This window comes from Balaenoptera physalus (assembly GCF_965194825.1).
Source record: "Balaenoptera physalus genome assembly, chromosome: 1".
Classification (NCBI taxonomy): domain Eukaryota; kingdom Metazoa; phylum Chordata; class Mammalia; order Artiodactyla; family Balaenopteridae; genus Balaenoptera; species Balaenoptera physalus.
This window is the reverse complement of record NC_138882.1, coordinates 161,524,650-161,547,997: the sequence shown is the minus strand read 5'-3', so window position 1 is coordinate 161,547,997 and position 23,348 is coordinate 161,524,650. Positions and strand designations below refer to the sequence as shown.

General features: G+C 37.5%; 1 protein-coding gene across 6 annotated transcripts in view; it reads left to right on the top strand.

Moving 5' to 3' along the window:
* The window catches only part of CCDC30 (coiled-coil domain containing 30), a 154,629-nt gene that overhangs the window by 102,167 nt on the left and 29,114 nt on the right, over positions 1-23,348 (top strand). For all 6 annotated transcript variants that reach the window (XM_082466117.1, XM_082466116.1, XM_082466115.1 and 3 more), the window contains 3 exons: positions 182-391; positions 3,750-3,904; positions 14,791-14,953. In XM_082466117.1, coding sequence (XP_082322243.1) covers positions 182-391; positions 3,750-3,904; positions 14,791-14,953 — 528 coding nt within the window. The remainder of the gene's footprint in view (positions 1-181; positions 392-3,749; positions 3,905-14,790; positions 14,954-23,348) is intronic.

The following is a 23,348-nucleotide window of genomic DNA, read 5'->3' as shown; positions in this document are numbered from 1 at the left end:
CTGGATAGACTTTGGCAAACCCTACTAACACAGAGCAGCTCCAGAGAGGTAATCAGCCACATGACGTTGGTATTTGTCAGCTCTTGGGGGACTACACTTCCTTGAAAGCTGCTTATTCTAGCTTACATTCACATTCATTCCATGCTTATTTTTGTCACTTTTATTTATTCCCCACCTCTAGATCAAAATTGAACTCAAGCAGGCCCAGCAGAAGTTATTAGACAGCGCAAAGATGTGCTCTTCACTCACGGCTGAGTGGAAGCACTGTCAGCAGAAAATCAAGGAACTGGAGCTGGAAGTACTTAAACAGGCTCAGAGCATTAAATCACAGACCAACCTACAGGAAAAGCTGGCTCAGGAGAAATCTAGAGTTGCTGATGCAGAGGAAAAGGTAATTATCCTCACACTTAGTAAATAACATGCACTGGATACTACTACTGAAATCCTGTTTCCCTAAGGATTTTAAAAAATAGATACAGTGCAAACCTGATAGAATTCTAGGGGTTTTTTCACCCTCCCCTGCTTTCCTCTTTTGATGTCACCTGCTCCTACGGTTCCAGTAAATCATGTGTTTTTTAAGACTACATGAACTCAAAAACGTAAATTTCATTAAAGCTATAACATGAACTTAAAGAATTGAGACCAAAGGACTTTATATTATTTATAAAGTATATTATTTATACTTTATATTATTAAGTCAAGTTTTAAAGGACTTATTCTCCTCTCATTTGGATTGCCCATTTATTTGATTTTTATTTTGTAACTTTTGGAGGGATGAGTGTTGTGAAATGAACCATTTTGAAATATCGCCCCTGCCTTTTAGACTGCCTAACACCAGGTGGCAGTAGTATGTCACACTTGCACGTTTTGATCTGTGGGTTTGAGTCAAATCTTACATAAAAAATATTTCATCAAACCACATAAATATAAAACAAACATCAAAATTAGATGATAGCAATATGGCTTAAACTCAAAAACCCAATGTTGAGCTAAAGAAGCCGGCACAAAAGAGTTCATTACTATGTAATTTCCCTTACATGAGGTTCAAGAATAGACAAAACTAAGCTGTGGTGATAGGATAATGTCTTTATGAGGGGTATGGAAGGGGACTTGAGGGAATCTTCTGTGGTGCTGGAAGTATTCTTTATCTTGGTCTGGAAGAGGTGGTTATATAAGTAAAACTTCATTGAGTATGTAAGATACGTGTACTTTATCATATGTATGTTATTACTTTAAAAAAAAGTAATTGGTAAAATTGATAAAGATTAGTAAAATTTTTTAATTTAGACATACTAAATATTATTACTGGATTTTGTGCAACAGGAATGCATGTTCTGACTGCAGCTGGAAGAGTAAACTAGTATAAACACTTCAGAAATCAATTTGGCATTAGATCTAGTTAAGTTAAAGATGTATATACCGCGCAACCCAACACTTCTACTAGGCATAAACACTAGGGGAACTATTCTACTGAGCATATATATCAGTATACGGGAATACAATCATTTTCATAGTAACATTGTTCCAAACAGCAGAAAGTTGCAAACAACCTAAATGTTCACTGACATGAGATGGAAGAGGTAAACTGCATATTTACACAATAGCATACAACAGTGAAAATGAATGAACTCTAGGTACTTGCTGTAGTTAATACAATATTGAATAAATACCAAATCACCAAAAACACAGTATGATTCCATAAATATAATGGTCAAAATAGTACAAAATAACAACTGAGTCATATAGAAATACATATTATTAAAAGAAAAAGCAAGAAAATGATTAACACAAAATTCAAGATATTGGTTTTCTCAGGTGAGGAGGGAAGGGGAGTGATCAAAGAGGGTCACAGAGTAGACTTCAAACATATCAGAAATGTTCTGTTTCTTAAATTGGGTGGTGGGTTCAAAAGTTTGTCATTTGCCCTTGACAGAGAAGCCAATGGAACAATACTTTCACCTGTGGAATTAAGATTGGCTATCTTTAAGGAAGCATTTGCCCTAGGCAGAACTAAATGGGGCAGCGCAAAGGAACTTGAGCTGGCCTCAGCTAACTGGCTGCCCACTGCCATTGCCCGTGAATCATTCTACATCTTCACCTCTCCTATGGTGAGTGGGCTCTGCAGAGACCTAGGGCTAATGCAGAAAGCCCTTCTCTTAGAAGAGGACTGCCATTCACTGGCATCCACTGAACGTCTGTGGGGAACATGGTGCCAGACCATTGTAAACGATTTGTTGTTGCATCAGGAATACAATAGAGGGAGAACAGCAATTCTGCTGAGAACTATACATCTGCCAAATATTTACTAAGCACCTACTACATACTAGTCACAATTTTAGGTGACATAAGGGTTTATAAAAAATATGTAAACAAATTAAAAGGAGATCTAACAAGAAAATTTTAATGACACTTTTAGTCTAACATGTAAATTCTAAAATAAAATCATATATCTCTCTTTCAAATTCATAAATCTTATTCTTAGTTCTACCAGAGCATTAAAGAATGCACTACTGGGACTTCCCTGGTGGTCCAGTGCTAAAGAATCCGCCTTCCAATGCAGGGGCCGCAGGTTCAATCCCTGGTCGGGGAACTAAGATCTCACATGCCGTGGGGCAAATAAGCCCACATGCCACAACTACTGAGCTCACACGCCTCAACTAGAGAGCCTGCATGCCACAAACTACAGAGCCTGCGCGCTCTGGAGCCCGTGTGCCACAACTACAGAGCCCATGCGCCCCGGAACCCACATGCCACAAGTAGAGAAAACCCACACACCACAACTAGAGAGAAGCCCGAGAGCCGCAACAAAAGGTCCTGCATGCCTCAACCAAGATCCCGACTGCTGCCAACTAAGACCCGACACAGCCAAATAAATAAATATTTTTTAAAAAGAAAAAAGAATGCACTACTGGTGCTAGGCAGTATGCCAATAGGTACTTGGTTTGTAAGAGACTTCTATTTTGTTTTGAGATACTTATTCGTGAATTTGGCCACACCATGGAGAAACTAGACACTCTCACATGTTGCTGTTAGAGGTGTAAATTGGTCTAAAACCTATGGAGACAGTTTGGCATTATCTGTTAAACAAACAAACAAATAATCATAACCTTTGCCCTAGCAAAATACACATCTCATAAGTTATTCTAAAAACATTGTTTGTAATAGTATTGTTTGGAATAATAAAAGATTGGAATCAACCTAAATGTCCATCAGTAGGGGGCTAGTTAAATAAGTTATGGTATATCCTTACAGTGGAATGGTATGCAGCTGTAAAAGAGAAGAAAATTCTATATATTATATATAATATGGAAAAATCACTGAGTGTACTGCTATAAAAAAAGCAAGGTGCATAAGTACATGTAATATACCATCATGTGTGTAAAAAATGTTTGTATGAGGGAGAATAGTATTTGTTTAAATGTGCATAAATAAATCTCTGGAAGAGTACATAAGAAATTAATACCAGTGATTACCTATTTGGTGGAGGAAAACTGGAAGGAAGACAGGATAAGGATGGGAAAGAGGCTTGTCACTCTAGCTTAGTTTACCCACATACACTAAATTATATGAATGTATTACATATTGCAAAAATTAAGTAATTTAATTCTAAAATTAAAAAAATCTAGTCACACTCTTTACTTTAGCTGAGATTTTTATGTTAGCACTACTGCTTGTGTTTTATATGGTATTTCCCTAATTGGAAAATAGGTCACACTCAAAGTTTTATTTGCAAACTCTTTTCATTTCAGATTTTGGATCTGCAGCAGAAATTAGAACATGCTCATAAAGTCTGTCTCACAGACACTTGTATTTTGGGGAAGAAGCAATTAGAGGAAAGGATAAAAGAAGCAATAGAAAATGAAGCTAAAATAAAGCAACAGTATCAGGAAGAACAACAGAAGAGGTAAGAGGAGCAAAGACATCATTTTTCCATGGGCTAACCATGACTGAGTTTATGAGCAGCGTCAGTTTACCACTGCATTTCCTCTTTGTCCCCAATGAAGTAAACTCAGTCATAAAACTTCATATATTGATATATATATAGCACACTGTATTCTAATTGTTTATTTTCTTGCTTGTCTTTCATACTAGAGTGTGGAATTCTCAAGGGCAGGGATTATTTCTTGTTCTGGAACACACTTGGTGCACCAGTAAATCTTCTTGAATGAATGGATTGCCTATGAAATATGATACCCTGGGATTTGCTTTTCTAACTCTAACATGATTGGCACAAAATGCACACTAGAATGTGGTTGGTGTTTTGTATTTATCAGCTGATTTTCTTCAAAGAATATCCAAGTACTTTACAGGCATCTTAATCATTAATAAGCTGCTACTGGGTAGGAGCTGTCATGTTTTTTTCTAAAAGTATTTTGATTATTGTTAGGATTCTTACTTAAATGATCTTCTTGTATATCCTAAACTTCAGTAACTGATGCTTCTTACTTCTATGGCACTCAGAATGATTCACATATGTCTTAAGAAAAATATGGTTCTAACTACTGAAAAGATATATAGATATTCACATAAACTATTAAGCTCAGAAACTTACTTTCAGCTCTAGTTGAAAGCTCTAGCATAGACCCTGGCACTCAGTAGGTGCTCAGCAAATATGTTGTGAATAAATGAATGTTTGAATGAATAATGAATTCACTCAGTTAGGTACGATAGAAAAATACTTGTCTCACTGCCGCTTCTACCAGGATGACACCCTCCTCCTGTTTTAATACAACTAGATCCTGAATAAACTACAATAAGTATACCTTTTAAAGCACTGCTCACAAAGCAAGAGAAAGCTCTAGGGCAAGCATACAATGAGACAAAACAAAAATAATGAATGGTAAACAACCTTATAAGTCAAGGGGCAGATAACACTATCAGCCCCAGGTTCAAGAGAAGCTGAGGTAGTTTGCCACAAGGTAGGACAGCTGAACTAGAGACTCAAGTATCAGCTGGGCATCTTGAAGGAGCTATGGTGTTCCTCAATAGGAATCTCCCTTGCTTCCTAAGAAAATCCAAATTATCTCTGGGGGAAAGCAACCTCAATTTAGATATTAAAGGACTCCCATGTATTAAGTTTAATCAAATATAAGCTTACAAACAAAAATCACCAAATAACACGAGGAAACTGGTTACCATGAATGAAAGTCAGCAGAAACAACAAACATCAGATTTATAACTCCCAAGAAGTTCGCCAATTGGAATTAGGAAAACTAGATTGTAAAACAATTGTGTGACGTTTATGAAGAAACAAAAGATGCAATCAAAGAATTGACCAGGAAAAAGGCTATTTAACTTTCCTGAAACCTGGTTTCTTATGTTTGAAGTGGGAATAGTGATACCAGTTCTATACAACTTTTGTGAATATTGGCTAAAAAGAAATACATAGAAGAGACCAGAGGGCAGACAGCAGAAGCAAGAAGAACTACAGTCCTGCAGCCCATGCAACAAAAAACACATTCACAGAAAGATAGACAAGATGAAAAGGCAGAAGGCTATGTACCAGATGAAGGAACAAGATGAAACCCCAGAAAAACACCTAAATGAAGTGGAGAAAGGCAACCTTCCAGAAAAAGAATTCAGAATAATGATAGTGAAGATGATCCAGGACCTTGGAAAATGAATGGAGGCAAAGATCGAGAAGATGCAAGAAATGTGTAACAAAGACCTAGAAGAATTAAAGAATGAACACCTAGAAGAATTAAAGAAGAAACAAACAGAGATGAACAATACAATAACTGAAATGAAAAATACAGTAGAAGGAATCAATAGCAGAATAACTGAGGCAGATGAATGGATAATTGACCTGGAAGACAGAATGGTGGAATTCACTGCTGCAGAACAGAATAAGGAAAAAAGAATGAAAAGAAATGAAGACAGCCTAAGAGACCTCTGGGACAACATTAAATGCAACAACATTCGCATTATAAGGGTCCCAGAAGGAGAAGAGAGAAAGAAAGGACCCGAGAAAATATTTGAAGCAATTATAGTCGAAAACTTCCCTAACATGGGAAAAGAAATAGCCACCCAAATCCAGGAAGCGCAGAGAGTCCCAGGCAGGATAAACCCAAGGAGAAACACGCCGAGACACATAGTAATCAAATTGACAAAAATTAAAGACAAAGAAAAATTATTGAAAGCAACAAGGGAAAAACAACAAATAACATACAAGGGAACTCCCATAAGGTTAACAGCTGATTTCTCAGCAGAAACTCTACAAGCCAGAAGCGAGAGGCATGATATATTTAAAGTGATGAAAGGAAAGAACCTACAACCAAGATTACTATACCCTACAAGGATCTCATTCAGATTCAAGGGAGAAATCAAAAGCTTTACAGACAAGCAAAAGCTAAGAGAATTCAGCACCACCAAACCAGCTCTACAACAAATGCTAAAGGAACTTCTCTAAGTGGGAAACATAAGAGAAGAAAAGGACCTACGGAAAAAAACCCAAAACAATTAAGAAAATGGTACTAGGAACATACATATCGATAATTACCTTAAATGTGAATGGATTAAATGCTCCAGCCAAAAGACACAGGCTCCCTGAATGGATACAAAAACAAGACCCATCTATATGCTGTCTATAAGACACACACTTCAGAACTAGGGACACATACAGACTGAAAGTGAGGGGATGGAAAGAGATAGTCCATGCAAATGGAAATCAAAAGAAAGCTGGAGTAGCAATACTCATATCATATAAAATAGACTTTAAACTAAGGAATGTTACAAGAGACAAGGGAGGACACTAGAAAATGATCAAGGGATCAATCCAAGAAGAAGATATAACAATTATAAATATATATGCACCCAGCATAGGAACACCTCAATACATAAGGCAACTGCTAATAGCTATAAAAGAGGAAATCAACAGTAAGAATATAATAGTAGAGGACTTTAACACCTCACTTACACCAATGGACAGATCATTCACACAGAAAATTAATAAGGAAACACAAGCTTTAAATGACACAATAGACCAGATAGATTTAATTGATATTTATAGGACATTCCACCCAAAAACAGCAGATTACAATTTCTTCTCAAGGGCACACAGAACATTCTCCAGGAAAGATCACATCTTGGGTCACAAATGAAGCCTCGGTAAATTTAAGAAAATTGAAATCACATCAAGCATCTTTTCTGACCACAACGCTATGAGATTAGAAATCAGTTACAGTGGAAAAAAAAAAAACATAAAAAACACAAACACATGGAGGCTAAGCAATACACTGCTTAATAATCAAGAGGTCACTGAAGAAATCAAAGGGGAAATCAAAAAATACCTAGAGACAAATTACAATGAAAACACAATGATCCAAAATGTATGGGATGCAGCAAAAGCAGTTCTAAGAGGGAAGTTTATAGCAATACAAGCCTACCTCAAGAAACAAGAAAAATCTCAAACAATCTAACCTTACACCTAAAGGAACTAGTGAAAGAAAAACAAACAAAACCCAAAGTTAGTAGAAGGAAAGAAGTCATAATGATCAGATCAGAAATAAATGAAAAAGAAAGGAAGGAAACAATATCAAAGATCAATAAAACTAAAAGCTGGTTCTTTGAGAAGATAAACAAAATTGATAAACCTTTAGCCAGACTCATCAAGAGAGAAAGAGAGAAGACTCAAATCAATAGAATTAGTAATGAAAAAGGAGAAGTAACAACTGACACTGCACAAATACAAAAAATCATGAGAGATTACTACAAGCAAGTATATGCCAATAAAATGGACAACTTGGAAGAAATGGACAAGTTTTTAGAAAAGCACAACCTTCCGAGACAGAAGCAGGCAGAAACTGAAAATGTAAACAGACCAATCACAAGCACTGAAATTGAGACTGATTAAATATCTTCCAACAAACAAAAGCCCAGGATCAGATGGCTTCACAGGCGAATTCTATCAAACATTTAGAGAAGAGCTAACACCTATCCTTCGCCAGCTCTTCCAAAATATAGCAGAGGGAGGAACACTCCCAAACTCATTCTATGAGGCCACCATACCTAAACCAGACAAAGATGTCACAAAGAAAGAAAACTACAGACCAATATCACTGATGAAAATAGATGCAAAAATCCTCAACAAAATACTAGCAAACAGAATCCAAAATATAGCAGAGGGAGGAACACTCCCAAACTCATTCTACGAGGCCACCATACCTAAACCAGACAAAGATGTCACAAAGAAAGAAAACTACAGGCCAATATCACTGATGAACATAGATGCAAAAATCCTCAACAAAATACTAGCAAACAGAATCCAACAACACATTAAAAGTATCGTACACCATGATCAAGTGGGGTTTATCCCAGGAATCCAAGCATTCTTCAATATACACAAATCAATGAATGTGATCAACCATATTAACAAACTGAAGGAGAAAAACCATATGATCATCTCAATAGATGCAGAAAATGCTTTTGACAAAATTCAACACCAGTTTATGATAAAAACCCTCCAGAAAGTAGGCATAAAGGGAATTTACCTCAACATAATAAAGGCCATATATGACAAACCCACAGCCAACATCGTTCTCAATGGTGAAAAACTGAAACCATTTCCACTAAGATCAGGAAGAAGACAAGGTTGCCCACTCTCACCTCTGTTATTCAACATAGTTTTGGAAATTTTAGCCACAGCAATCAGAGAAGAAAAAGAAATAAAAGGAATCCAAATTGGAAAAGAAGAAGTAAAGTTGTCACTGTTTGCAGATGACATGATACTATACATAGAGAATCCTAAAGACACTACTAAATAATGACTAGAGCTAATTAATGAATTTGGTAAAGTAGCAGGATACAAAATTAATGCACAGAATTCTGTTGCATTCCTATACACTAATGATGAAAAATCTGAAAGAGAAATTAAGGAAACAATCCATTTACCACTGCAACAAAAAGAATAAAATACCTAGGAATAAACCTACCTAAGGAGACAAAAGACCTGTATGCAGAATACTATAAGACACTGTTGAAAGAAATTAAAGATGATACAAACAGATGGAGAGATAAACCATGTTCTTGGATTAGAAGAATCAACATTGTGAAAATGACTCTACTACCCAAAGCAATCTACAGATTCAATGCAATCCCTATCAAACTATCAATGGCATTTATCACAGAACTAGAACAAAAAATTTCACAATTTGTATGGAAACACAAAAGACCCCGAATAGCCAAAGCAATCTTGAGAAAGAAGAACGGAGCTGGAGGAATCAGGCTCCCTGACTTCAGACTATACTATAAAGCTACAGTAATCAAGACAGTATGGTACTGGCACAAAAAGAGAAATATAGATCAATGGAACAGGATAGAAAGCCCAGAGAAAAACCCACACACCTATCGTCAACTAACCTATGACAAAGCAGCCAAGGATATACAATGGAGAAAAGACAGTTTCTTCAATAAGTGGTGCTGGGAAAACTGGACATCTACATGTAAAAGAATGAAACTAGAACACTCCCTAACACCATACACAAAAATAAACTCAAAATGGATTGGAGACCTAAATGTAAGACCGGACACTATACAACTCTTAGAGGAAAACATAGGAAGAACTCTCTTTGACCTAAATCACAGCAAGATCTTTTTTGATCTACCTCCTAGAGAAATGGAAATAAAAACAAATATAAACAAATGGGACCTAATGAAACTTTGAAGCTTTTGCACAGCAAAGGAAACTACAAACAAGACGAAAAGACAACCCTCAGAATGGGAGAAAATATTTGCAAACTAATCAACGGAGAAAGGATTAATCTCCAAAATATATAAACAGCTCATGCAGCTCAATATTAAAAAAACAAACAACCCAATCCAAAAATGGGCAGAAGACCTAAATAGACATTTCTCCAAAAAAGACATACAGATGGCCAAGAAGCACATGAAAAGCTGCTCAACGTCACTAATTATTAGAGAAATGCAAATCAAAACTACAATGAGGTATCACCTCACACCAGTTAGAATGGGTATCATCAGAAAATCTACAGACAACAGATGCTGGAGAGGGTGTGGAGAAAAGGGAACCCTCTTGCACTGTTAGTGGGAATGTAAATTGATACAGCCACTATGGAGAACAGTGTGGAGGTTCCTTAAAAATCTAAAAATAGAATTACCATATGACCCAGCAATCCCACTACTGGGCATATACCCAGAGAAAACTATAATTCAAAAAGACACATGCACCCCAGTGTTCATTGCAGCACTATTTACAATAGCCAGGTCAGGGATGCACCCTAAATACCCATCGACAGACAAATGGATAAAGATGTGGTACACATATACAATGGACTATTACTCAGCCATAACAAGGAACGAAATTGGGTCATTTGTAGAGACGTGGTTGGATCTAGAGACTGTCATACAGAGTGAAGTAAGTCAGAAAGAGAAAAACAAATACCGTATATTAACGCATACATGTGGAACCTAGAAAACTGGTACAGATGAACCGGTTTGCAGGGCAGAAATAGAGACACAGATGTAGAGAACAAACATATGGACACCAAGGGGGGAAAGTGGTGGGGAGTGGTGGCGTGATGAACTGGGAGATTGGGATTGACATATATACACTAATATGTATAAAATGGATAACTAATAAGAAAAAAAAAAGAAATATGTAGAAGAAACATGTGAACTAAGTATAGGAAAATGAAATATGGAGGGAAGTTATTTTCCACAACAAAGGAGACTATCTAGTACACATTGTTTTGTAACCTGAGGAGAGCAACCCCAATTTAGATATTTATGTTGTAACCTACTTTTTTCACTTAAAATAGTATAATCTGTTTACCTGCCATTGAATCTTCTTCTAGAACATTATTTTAATAACATGCCATAATTTATTTACTCAGTCCTTTATTGTTGGACATCTACGTTTTTCCCAGTTTCTTGCTATAGGAAACAATAACATAATATATACCCTCCTAGCCAAATCTTTATGCATATCCTTTATTTCCTTGGGATAAATTCCAGCAAGTATAATTATAATATAACTGCCTATCATAAAATTTCAAATATTGAAGAGCTATATAAAATAAAAGGCATACATTCTTCAGAATTTTACCCTTCAGCAATAACCGCTTTAAGTGGTTGCTATGTATTTCTCATATATTTTTCTATGTTTATGCATATATTTTTTTTATTCTAGTTTTATTTTCTTTTAAGTTGAATCATTTTACTCTATTGCTTTGGAATTGGCATTTTTAACCTAACAATATAACATGGACATCTTATTAGCCACTTAGTAGCTGTATCACCTTGGGCAAATTTCTTATCCTCTGTGCCTGTCCACGCCTACCTCATAGCATCAGCGTGTGGATTGGATGAGTTATAGCAGTTGGCTTGTATCAGTGTCTGGCACATACTAAGCACTTGTATCGGTCAGGGTTCAAACAAAGAAGTAAAAGCAGTAGGAGGAATATGTATTTATCAATAATAAGAGATTTGTTACAGAGAGCTCATCTTATACAGTTGTGGGAACAGGTTACACAGTCTGGAAGGCTGACATCTTTGTTTCTTATGCTGGAACTTGAAGTCCGCAGGGCAACCAGTCAGGAAGTGAAAATGGATGTAAAGTGAGGGAGAGCTGGAACCCATGAGCACAAGCTGAACCGCAGAGGCTGGCCTAGAACCCAGGTCAGTTTCACTGCCTCCAACCTTGATAAAGTAGGGAGAAGCTGGTCCCCCTCATCAAGGAGCTAAAAAGACACCTGGCCCAGGAGATGGAGAAGATGAAGGAGGATGAGAGGGAAGGTGGAGCAGTTGCAGGCCCAGCTGTCACCTCACGCCACGGTGAGCAGCTGATAAGCATCAACAGTATGAGCTGCAGAAGCACCTGCTCTGATTTTCCAAGTGTAAAAATGCTTCACTTCCACCCTCCAAATCTTGCACAAATAGATCCCTTGTAGCCCACTCTAACCAGAAACATACAAGGAAGGAATTCCTAGCCAAGTTGACACATTTTACAAAGCCTCTACTACCAAGGTGTTATTATTGTTGTTATTTCTATATTTGATGTTACTGTTGTCAAAATCATCATCTTCTTCTCTTCAGCGAAGTGGAATATTCATTTTGGCTAGAAAAAAATGTTTGGGGATAAGGGAAGTGGCAAAAAAAAAAAAAAGAGACTAGAAAGGTAAGGTAGGCTTGGTCATGCTGAGCCTAACTAGCCACATTATGGAGTTTGGACTTGTTCATGGGTGAGATTGGTCTATAGTTTTCCTTTCTTGTAGTGTCTTTATCTGGTTTTGCTCTTAGGGTATGCCGGCCTCATAGAATTAGTTAGGAAGTGTCCCCTCTTCTTCAATTTTTCTGGAAGAGATTGTAGAGAAATGGTATCATTTCTTCCTTAAATATTTGGTAGAATTCACCATCTGGGCCTAGGGCTTCATTTTTTGGAAGGCTATTAAGTATTGATTCAATTTCTGTAATAGATATAGGCCAGTTCAGATTATCTATTTCTCCTTGTGTAAATTTTAGTAGATTGCGTCTTTCAAGGAATTGGTCCATTTTATCTGTTATCCAATTTGTGGGCATAAAGTTGTTCATACCATCCCTCTATTGTCCTTTTAATGTCCATAGGATCAGTAGTGATGATGATGATCCTGCTTTCATTTCTGATATTAGTAATTTGTGTCTTCTCTAGCCTGGCTAGAGGTTTATCAATTTTATTGAGTTTTTCAAAGAACCAGCTTTGGTTTCATGGTTTTTCTCTACTGTTTTCCTGTTTTCAATTTTATTGATTTCTCCTCTAATCTTTATTATTTATTTTCTTCTGCTTTATTTAGGCTTATATTAGTCTTCTTTCTCTAGTTTCCTAAGATAGAAGCTTAGATTATTGATTTTCAATCTTTCTTCTTTTATAATATTTGCATTTAATGCTATAAGTTTCTCTCCAAGCACTGCTTTTGCCACATCCCACAAATTTCATAAGTTGTGTTTTCATTTTCATGTAAAATACACGTAGTTTAAAATAATTTTAAGATTTGTCTTTGACACATGTATTGTTTAGATAGAAGTATGTTTGTTTAATCTCCAAATATTTTGTGATTTTCCACCTTTCTGTTATGGATTTATAGTTTCATAATATTTTAAACAGTTGTATAGCATTTTGTTACATAGATATATCATAATTTATATAAAATGTTTTTTAGACTTTTTGCTGTTATAAAATAATTTTTTTTAATATTTTATTTATTTATTTATTTATTTGGTTGTGCTGGGTCTTGGTTGCAGCAGGTGGGCTCCTTAGTTGTGGCTTGCCGGCTTCTTAGTTGTGGCATGCAAACTCTTAGTTGCAGCATGCATGTGGGATCTAGTTCCCTGACCAGGGATCAAACCCGGGCCCCCTGCATTGGGAGCATGGAGACTTAACCACTGTGCCACCAGGGAAGTCCCTAAAATAATTTTATAATTAATATCCTGACACATAAGACTTTGTAACTATAATGAAGTATGAGAAGTGTTATACTAAGGTAGGTTTAGGATGCTCAGATAACACATAGCAGGGACACCTAATTTGGTCTAGGAAGCTCGAGAAAGCCTTCCTCAAAGAAAGCTATTTAAGCTGAGAGTCAAGTAGTTGTTATGGGAAAGCTAAGTGGAAAATATCAGGCAAAGGAAGGCCTGGAAGAGGAGGATAGGAAAAAGGTTGGAGTTGCAGGGGAGGAATAAGTGTGGAGAATGACTTGTTTCAGGAAGTGAAAAAGTGCATTTTGCCTGGAACAAAATGTTTGAGGGTAGAGGAAGTGGCAAGAAAATGAGACTAGAAAGGTAAGCTAGCTAACAAACCATATTAAAGGAATTCCCACACTGCTGAGGGCCCGGGTGGGTTCAGTCCCTGCTCAGGGAACTAAGATCCCAAAGTCCAAAAAAAGAATTTTTACTTTATCTTAAGAGTAAAGGAGGGCTTCCCTGGTGGCACAGTGGTTGAGAATCCGCCTGCCAATGCAGGGGACACGGGTTCGAGCCCTGGTGTGGGAGGATCCCACATGCCGCGGAGCAACTGAGCCCGTGAGCCACAACTACTGAGCCTGCGCGTCTGGAGCCTGTGCTCCACAACGGGAGAGGCCGCGATAGTGATAGGCCCACGCACCACGATGAAGAGTAGCCCCCACTTGCTGCAACTGGAGAAAAGCCCTCGCACAGAAACGAAGACCCAACACAGCCAAAAATAAATAAATAAATAAATTTATTAAAAAAAAAAAAGAGTAAAGGAGAATGCTACAGCAGTGTTAACATGTGTGCATTAGTATCAATAGTGTTTGTAACTAACAACCCTATATTAAAGCAAGAAGATGATGGGATTCAACTCGTGAAGCACTGAGAACAAGTACAAAGAATATAGAATCCCGGGGACTTCCCTGAGGGTCCAGTGGTTAAGACTCCTTGCTTCCACCGCAGGGGGCATGGGTTTGATCCCTGGGCATGGCCAAAAAAAAAAAGAAAGAAAGAATAAAGAGTTTGGAATTAGAGCCCTACCTCCATCTTCTCCTAGCCGTGTGACCTGGAGCAAGTTAATTAAACCTCTCTGTGCCACAGCTTCCTCTGGTAAATAAGGAAAATTATTTCTTCTTCATAGGGGGTTTTCAGGAGTGAGAGAGAAAACTAAGGAAAGCTTCTGTCACAAAGGAGTTTCCTTTGATATTGGTCCCTTTATCTTATGGACACCTACCTTAACTCAGTGAACCAAAAAAATCCCCTGTGCCCAGTGTAACAATTTTAGGTCAAAGAGTTTCTTTTGCAGAACTTTGCAATTCACAGTGTGGTTTAATGTACATTAATTGCCCTCAGGAAATTCCTAGATCAGAATATGAATGAGCTACAAAAGCAAGTGAAAATCTTAAAGGATAAAGAGAATCAACTGGAAATGACCAGTTCTCAGCAACAATCCAGAATTCAGCAACAAGAGGCCCAACTTAAACAATTGGAATATGAAAAAAGAAAATCTGATGAGGTAAGAAAGCAAATAGGTATGCTTCTCAGTTCCCCTATTCCCTTAGACCTAATTGATAGCTAATAAGAGCTAATAATTATTGAATGCCTAGCACTTTACCCATTAAGTTTAGTCAGGATTCAGTCAGGAAAGCAGAATCTACTCTAGGTATTGCAAGCAAGAAGGAATTTAACACGGGGAATAACATGCTTACAGAACTGTTGGAAGGGAGAGGTAGGGGTAAGTAGAAGGTTGCCAGCTTTCAATAAATCCAGAAGTTCAGAAATCACAGGGAAACCAACTCCTGCAGCACCAAAGTGGGAGATTTGCAGACACTCTCCCTGAAGCCCTTACAAAAGTCTCATCTGCTGTCTTCCCATTCATCTACCTGGTAGTGTTACCCGGATACTGGATTTGCCTCTTCGTAGGTGTTGAGCCAAAAGATACAGCCAAGCCAAAAGATACAGCCAAGCCAAAGAACAGGAGAAGGAAGGATTTGTTACTTGCAGCCAGTAAGAACACCAGGGCTCTCTCCCAAAGCAGTTTCTCCTTGAACAGCAAAATTGGGGAAGTTTTAAGCTAAGGGTACATGCATATTCATGAAGGAGCTTGAGCAGAGGAGAATTCAGCATAGAATTGGGGCAAAGGTCCATAGAGTCCAAGCTTTAGTTGACTGAAGTCATGAGGGTCAACATCATCATTCTGTCCTCCACCTAGGTGGGGGTCTTACTTCCTGTAGAACTCAAAGACGTGTATCAAATTGTTATGTATATCCCTTGAGGAGGAACTAGGACTAGATTTATCACTGAACTATTGTTTCTTGACTGCTTTTCCTTTGTTCTTGAATTCCCTCACTTCCCTTAAGATCATTAATTACTGAGACCTGTTCAAGGACAAGCATTTTGGCCAGGCTTAGATCACAAAATGGATTAGACCAAAAATGGCTTCTGTCAAGAAAGCCATGCCTGGTTCTTTCTCCAGGGACCCGCTACCATATCTGCTTCCAGTAGTGCTAGAGGAGAACAGTGGCTTTCCTGTGCTTTCTCCCGTGCTTTCCAAACTGTGTGCAGCTGCCTTTCATTTGCAGAAACCAAACTGGAAATCTGCTGTCAAGGGAGTTTGGGAAATGTTTTCAGACTTCCAACCTTGCAGCGCAGGGGACAGCTTAGAAAAATAGGGGCCCTGGTAAGCAATGTCACAGTCCACTTTGTATAGTCAGCTTCCAAACAAACCCTTTTACCCAATATTTAACCTTATAAACAATAAGAAGTATAGTATGCTTGAGAAGCAAGAAGAACTACAATTCTCCAGCCTGTGGAAGGAAAACCACATTCACAGAAAGATAGACAAAATGAAAAGGCAGAGGACTTTATACCAGATGAAGGAACAAGATAAAACCCCAGAAAAGCAACTAAATGAAGTAGAGATAGGCAACCTTCCAGAAAAACAATTCAGAATAATGATAGTGAAGATGATCCAGGACCTCGGAAAAAGAATGGAGGGAAAGATCGGGAAGATGCAAGGAATGTTTAACAAAGACCTAATGAATTAAAAAACAAACACCTAGAAGAATTAAAGCACAAACAAACAGAGATGAACAATACAATAACTGAAATGAAAAATACACTAGAAGGAATCAATAGCAGAATAACTGAGGGAGAAGAACAGATAAGTGACCTGGAAGACAGAATGGTGGAATTCACTGCCATGGAACAGAATAAAGAAAAAAGAATGAAAAGAAATGAAGACAGCCTGAGAGACCTCTGGGACAACATTAAATGCAACAACATTCACATTATAGGGGTCTCAGAAGGAGAAGAGAGGAGAAAGGACCCGAGAAAATATTTGAAGAGATTATAGTCAAAAACTTCCATAACAGGGGAAAGGAAATAGCCACCCAAGTCCAGGAAGCACAGAGACTCCCAGGCAGGATAAACCCAAGGAGAAACACACTGAGACACATAGTAATCAAATTGACAAAAATTAAAGACAAAGGAAAATTATTGAAAGCAACAAGGGAAAAACAACAAATAACATACAAGGGAACTCCCATAAGGTTAACAGCTGATTTCTCAGCAGAAACTCTACAAGCCAGAAGGGAGTGGCATGATATATTTAAAGTGATGAAAGGGAAGAACCTACAACTAAGATTACTCTACCCGGCAAGGATCTCATTAAGATTCAAGGGAGAAATCAAAAGTTTTACAGACAAGCAAAAGCTAAGAGAATTCAGCACCACCAAACCAGCTCTACAGCAAATGCTAAAGGAACTTCTCTAAATGGAAAACACAAGAGAAGAAAAGAACCTACAGACACAAACCCATAACAATTAAGAAAATGGTACTAGGAACATACATATCAATAATTACCCTAAACGTGAGTGGATTAAATGCTCCAACCAAAAGACACAGGCTCGCTGAATGGATACAAAAACAAGACCCATATATATGCTGTCTACAAGAGACCCACTTCAGACCTAGGGACACATACAAACTGAAAGTGAGGGGATGGAAAAAATATTCCATGCAAATGGAAATCAAAAGAAAGCTGGAGTAGCAATACTCATATCAGATAAAATAGACTTTAAAATAAGGAATGTTACAAGAGACAAGGAAGGACACTACATAATGATCAAGGGATTAATCCAAGAAGAAGATATAACAATTATAAATATATATGCACCCAACATAGGAGCTCCTCAATATATAAGGCAACTGCTAACAGCTATAAAAGAGGAAATCGACAGTAACACAATAATAGTGGGGGACTTCAACACCTCACTTCCACCAATGGACAGATCACCCAGACAGAAAATTAATAAGGAAACACAAGCTTTAAATGACACAATAGACCAGATAGATTTAATTGATATTTATAGGACATTCTATCCAAAAACAGCAGATTACACTTTCTTCTCAAGGGCACACAGAACATTCTCCAGGAAAGATCACATCTTGGGTCACAAATCAAACCTCAGTAAATTTAAGAAAATCGAAATCATATCAAGCATCTTTTCTGACCACAAAGCTATGAAATTAGAAATCCACTTACAGGGAAAAAAAGATAAAAAACACAAACATATGGAGGCTAAACAATACGTTACTAAATAACCAAGAGATCACTGAAGAAATCAAAGAGGAAATCAAAGAATACCTAGAGACAAATGACAGTGAAAACACAATGATCCAAAACCTGCGGGATGCATCAAAAGCAGTTCTAAGAGGGAAGTTTTTAGCAATACAAGCCTACCTCAAGAAACAAGAAAAATCTTAAATAAACAATCTAACCTTACGCCTAAAGGAACTAGTGAAAGAAAAACAAACAAAACCCGAAGTTAGTAGAAGGAAAGAAATCATAAAGATCAGAGCAGAAATAAATGAAATAGAAACAAAGAAAACAATAGCAAAGATCAATAAAACTAAAAGCTGGTTCTTTGAGAAGATAAACAAAATTGATAAACCTTTAGCCAGACTCATCAAGAAAAAGAGGGAGAGGACTCAAATCAATAAAATTAGAAATGAAAAAGAAGAAGTTACAACAGACACCACAGAAATACAAAGCATCCTAAGAGACTACTACAAGCAACTATATGCCAATAAAATGGACAAAATTGAAGAAATGGACAAATTCTTTGAAATGTATAACCTTCCAAGTCTGAACCAGGAAGAAATAGAAAATATGAATAAACCAATCACAAGTAATGAAATTGAAACTGTGATTAAAAATCTTCCAACAAACAAAAGTCCTGGACCAGATGGCTTCACAGGTGAATTCTATCAAACATTTAGAGAAGAGCTAACACCCACCCTTCTCAAACTCTTCCAAAAAATTGCAGAGGAAGGAACACTCCCAAACTCATTCTATGAGGCCACCATCTCCCTGATACCAAAGCCAGACAAAGATACTACAAAAAAAGAAAATTATAGACCAATATCACTGATGAATATAGATGCAAAAGTCCTCAACAAAATCCAACAACACATTACAAGGATCATATACGATGATCAAGTGGGATTTACCCCAGGGATGCAAGGATTCTTCAGTATATGCAAATCAATCAATGTGATACACCATATTAACAAATTGAAGAATAAAAACCATATGATCATCTCAATAAATGCAGAAAAAGCTTTTGACAAAATTCAACACCCATTTATGATAAAAACTCTCCAGAAAGTGGGCGTAGTGGGAACCTACCTCAACATAATAAAGGCCATATACGACAAACCCACAGCAAACATCATTCTCAATGGTGAAAACTGAAAGCATTTCCTCTAAGATCTGGAACAAGACAAGGATGTCCACTCTTGCCACCATTATTCAACATAGTTTTGGAAGTCCTAGCCATGGCAATCAGAGAAGAAAAAGAAATAAAAGGAATACAAATCGGAAAAGAAGAAGTAAAACTGTCACTGTTTGCAGATGACATGATACTATACATAGAGAATCCTAAAGGTGCCACCAGAAAACTACTAGAGCTAATCGATGAATCTGGTAAAGTTGCAGGATACAAAATTAATGCACAAAAATCTCTTGCATTCCTAGACACTAACAATGAAAGATCAGAAAGAGAAATTAAGGAAACAATCCCATTCACCATTGCAACAAAAAGAATAAAATACCTAGGAATAAACCTACCTAAGGAGGTAAAAGACCTGTACTCAGAAAACTGTACGACACTGATGAAAGTAATCAAAGATGACACAAACAGTTGGAGAGATATACCATGTTCTTGAATTGGAAGAATCCGTACTGTGAAAATATTGGACTATACTACCCAAAGCAATCTACAGATTCAGTGCAATCCCTATCAAATTACCAGTGGCATTTTTTACAGAACTAGAACAAAGAAATCTTAAAATTTGTATGGAGACACAAAAGACCCCAAATAGCCAAAGCAGTCTGAGGGGAAAAAGTGGAGCTGGAGGAATCAGACTCCTTCACTTCAGACTATACTACAAAGCTACAGTAAACAAGACAATATGGTGGCGGCACAAAAACAGAAATATAGATCAATGGAACAGGATAGAAAGCCCAGAGATAAACCCACACACCTATTGTCAACTAATCTATGACAAAGGAGGCAAGGATATACAGTGGAAAAAAGACAGCCTCTTCAATAAGTGGTGCTGGGAAAACTGGACAGCTACATGTAAAAGAATGAAATTAGAACACTTCCTAACACCATACACAAAAATAAACTCAAAATGGATTAGAGACCTAAATGTAAGACTGGACACTATACAACTCTTAGAGGAAAACATAGGAAGAACACTCTTTGACATAAATCACAGCAAGATCATTTTTGATCCACCTCCTAGAGAAATGGAAGTAAAAACAAAAATAAACAAATGGGACCTAATGAAACTTTAAAGCTTTTGCAAAGCAAAGGAAACTGCAAACAAGATGAAAAGACAACCCTCAGAATGGGAGAAAATATTTGCAAACTAATCAACGGAGAAAGGACTAATCTCCAAAATATATAAACAGCTCATGCAGCTCAATATTTAAAAAAACAAACAACCCAACCAAAAAATGGGCAGAAGACCTAAATAGACATTTCTCCAAAAAAGACATAGAGATGGCCAAGAAGCACATGAAAAGCTGCTCAACATCACTAATTATTAGAGAAATGCAAATCGAAACTACAATGAGGTATCACCTCACACCAGTTAGAATGGGCATCATCAGAAAATCTACAGACAACATATGCTGGAGAGGGTGTGGAGAAAAGGGAACCCTCTTGCACTGTTGGTGGGAATGTAAATTGATACAGCCACTATGGAGAACAGTGTGGAGGTTCCTTAAAAATCTAAAAATAGAATTACCATATGACCCAGCAATCCCACTACTGGGCATATACCCAGAGAAAACCATAATTCAAAAAGACACATGCACCCCAATGTTCATTGCAGCACTGTTTACAATAGTCAGGTCATGGAATCACCCTAAATGCCCATCGACAGACGAATGGATAAAGAAGTTGTGGTACATATATACAATGGACTATTACTCAGCCATAACAAGGAACGAAATTGGGTCATTTGTAGAGACGTGGTTGGATCTAGAGACTGTCATACAGAATGAAGTAAGTCAGAAAGAGAAAAACAAATATCGTATATTAACACATATGTGGAACCTAGAAAACTGGTATAGATGAACCGGTTTGCAGGGCAGAAATAGAGACACAGATGTAGAGAACAAACATATGGACACCTAGGGTGGAAAGCGACGGTTGGGGGGGGGGGGGGCGGGAGGGGTTGGCTGGTGGTGGGATGAATTGGGAGAGTGGGATTGACATATATACACTAATATGTTTAAAATAGATAACTAATAAGAACCTGCTGTATTAAAAAAATTAAATTAAATTAAAAATTTTTTTTTTAAAAATGAAGAATAGTATGCTTTCCCCTAATAGGATGCACTATCACTCATATAAATGAAATGAAATCGCACAGCTCAGATTGGGACTTGAACCCAGCCAAAACCCAGACTGGGACTTGAGCCCACTGTCTTAACTGAGATCACACACCTGGTCTCAGGACTTAATGAAGCTGAGGTTCTTCTGTCTCATCTCAGAAAGAATTCAGTGGATAACAAAGTGATAGGTAAGAAATGGATTTATTTAGAGAGAAACATTTTCCATAGACAGAATGCAGTCCATCTCAAAAGGCCAGAGCAGCCCTGGGAGAAACTCAATCCACAGACAGAGTGTGGGCCATCTCAGAAGGTGAGAGGCCCCGAAATATGACGTGGTTAATTTTTATAGGCTGGGTAATTTCACAGGCTAATGAGTGGGAGGATTATTCCAACTATTTTGGAGAAGGGACAGGGATTTGCAGGAATTGGGCGACTGCCCACTTTTTGGACTTTTATGGTTGGCCTCAGAACTGTCACGGCACCTGTGGGTATGTCGTTTAGCTAATTACAACGAGCATATAATGAGGATCAAAGTCTACTGGAAGTCGAATCTTCTGCCATCTTTGACCTAATCGGTTCCAACCAGTTTTTGTCATATCCTCAACAGCTATGTCATTCTTTTAAAGGTTGTGCCCTGCCTCCTGTTTCATTGATACACTTAACTTCTCAGAGTCCCAGCAGCATCTGTGGTCATTTGGGGGTAATGTTAATTGCTGCTTCTTCAGTCTCAATCCACGTGTATATACTAACTTTAAAACTTAATTATAAGTTAACTACCAGTAATACAATAACACATGTTTTGCCAATGAGGTATAGGTTTGAAAAGCCACTCCCATTCCAGCTCTTGGTTTCTTTTCCATATTCTGGCTCTGAGAGAAAGAGCATCATATATCAATCAATGGTTAAAAGTTTAGACATCATCTTATCAGACATCACTGAACCTCAGAAGATGTTTTCACCTAGCCAGCATCATAACTACATCTTCCATAGGTCTTTCCACTGTTTTGCAGGTTGGTTTTTTTTACTGGATAGTGGGATATATGGTGAGACCAATGACTCTCATATATATGAGCCTTTGTTTCACTTCTCTTACTGTAAAATGATTTTCTTGGTCAGAAGCCATGTTGCGTGGTAGTATATCATGACAAGAAATAAAGAATTTGGTAAGTCCACAGATGGTGGTCCTGGCAAAAGTATTGTGGACAGAGAAAGCAAATCCATATCTAAAATGAGTGTTTCCTTACTATGTATAAAATAGATAACTAATGAGAACCTACTCTATAGCGCAGGAAACTCTACTCAGTGCTCTGTGGTGACCTAAATGGGAAGGAAATCTAAAAAAGAGTGGATATATATATATACGTATGACTGAATCACTTTGCTGTACAGCAAGAAACTAACAACATTGTAAATCAACTCTACTCCAATAAAAATTAATGAAAAGAACAAAAATAAAATAAAATAAAATGAGTGTCTCTTTCACTGAGGACAAATTGTTGTTCTCTGCATGGTGGAAGGGGTCCAGTATAATAAACCTACTACCAGGTGACTGCCTGGCCCCCCAGTGGATGGTGCCATAACAGTTGCTCAACATTGATCTGTGCTTTTAGCATGTTGAGTGGATTAGCCTTGGTGACTCCTTATAAAATATATTCCTGCCCCCATGCACTTTGTACGTGAGCCCACTGAGTGAGCAAATAGGGGATAGAAAAAGAGGCTAAGTGACATCCAGAATGTACTATTTTTTCCACCTGATTATTGAGAGCCACCTCTTCTGTGGAAGCCCTCTGCTGAGCAGAAACACATGTAACACATATATGTTCACACTCTAAGCCTGTGCTGTCTAATATTGTCTAAATTAATATCTAAATTTAAGTTAATTAAAATTACATAAAATTAAAAATTCAGTTCCTCAGACACACTAGGCACGTTTCATGTGTTCAGTAGCCACAGGTGGCAAGTGACCACCATGTTGGAGAGTGCAGACATAGAACAT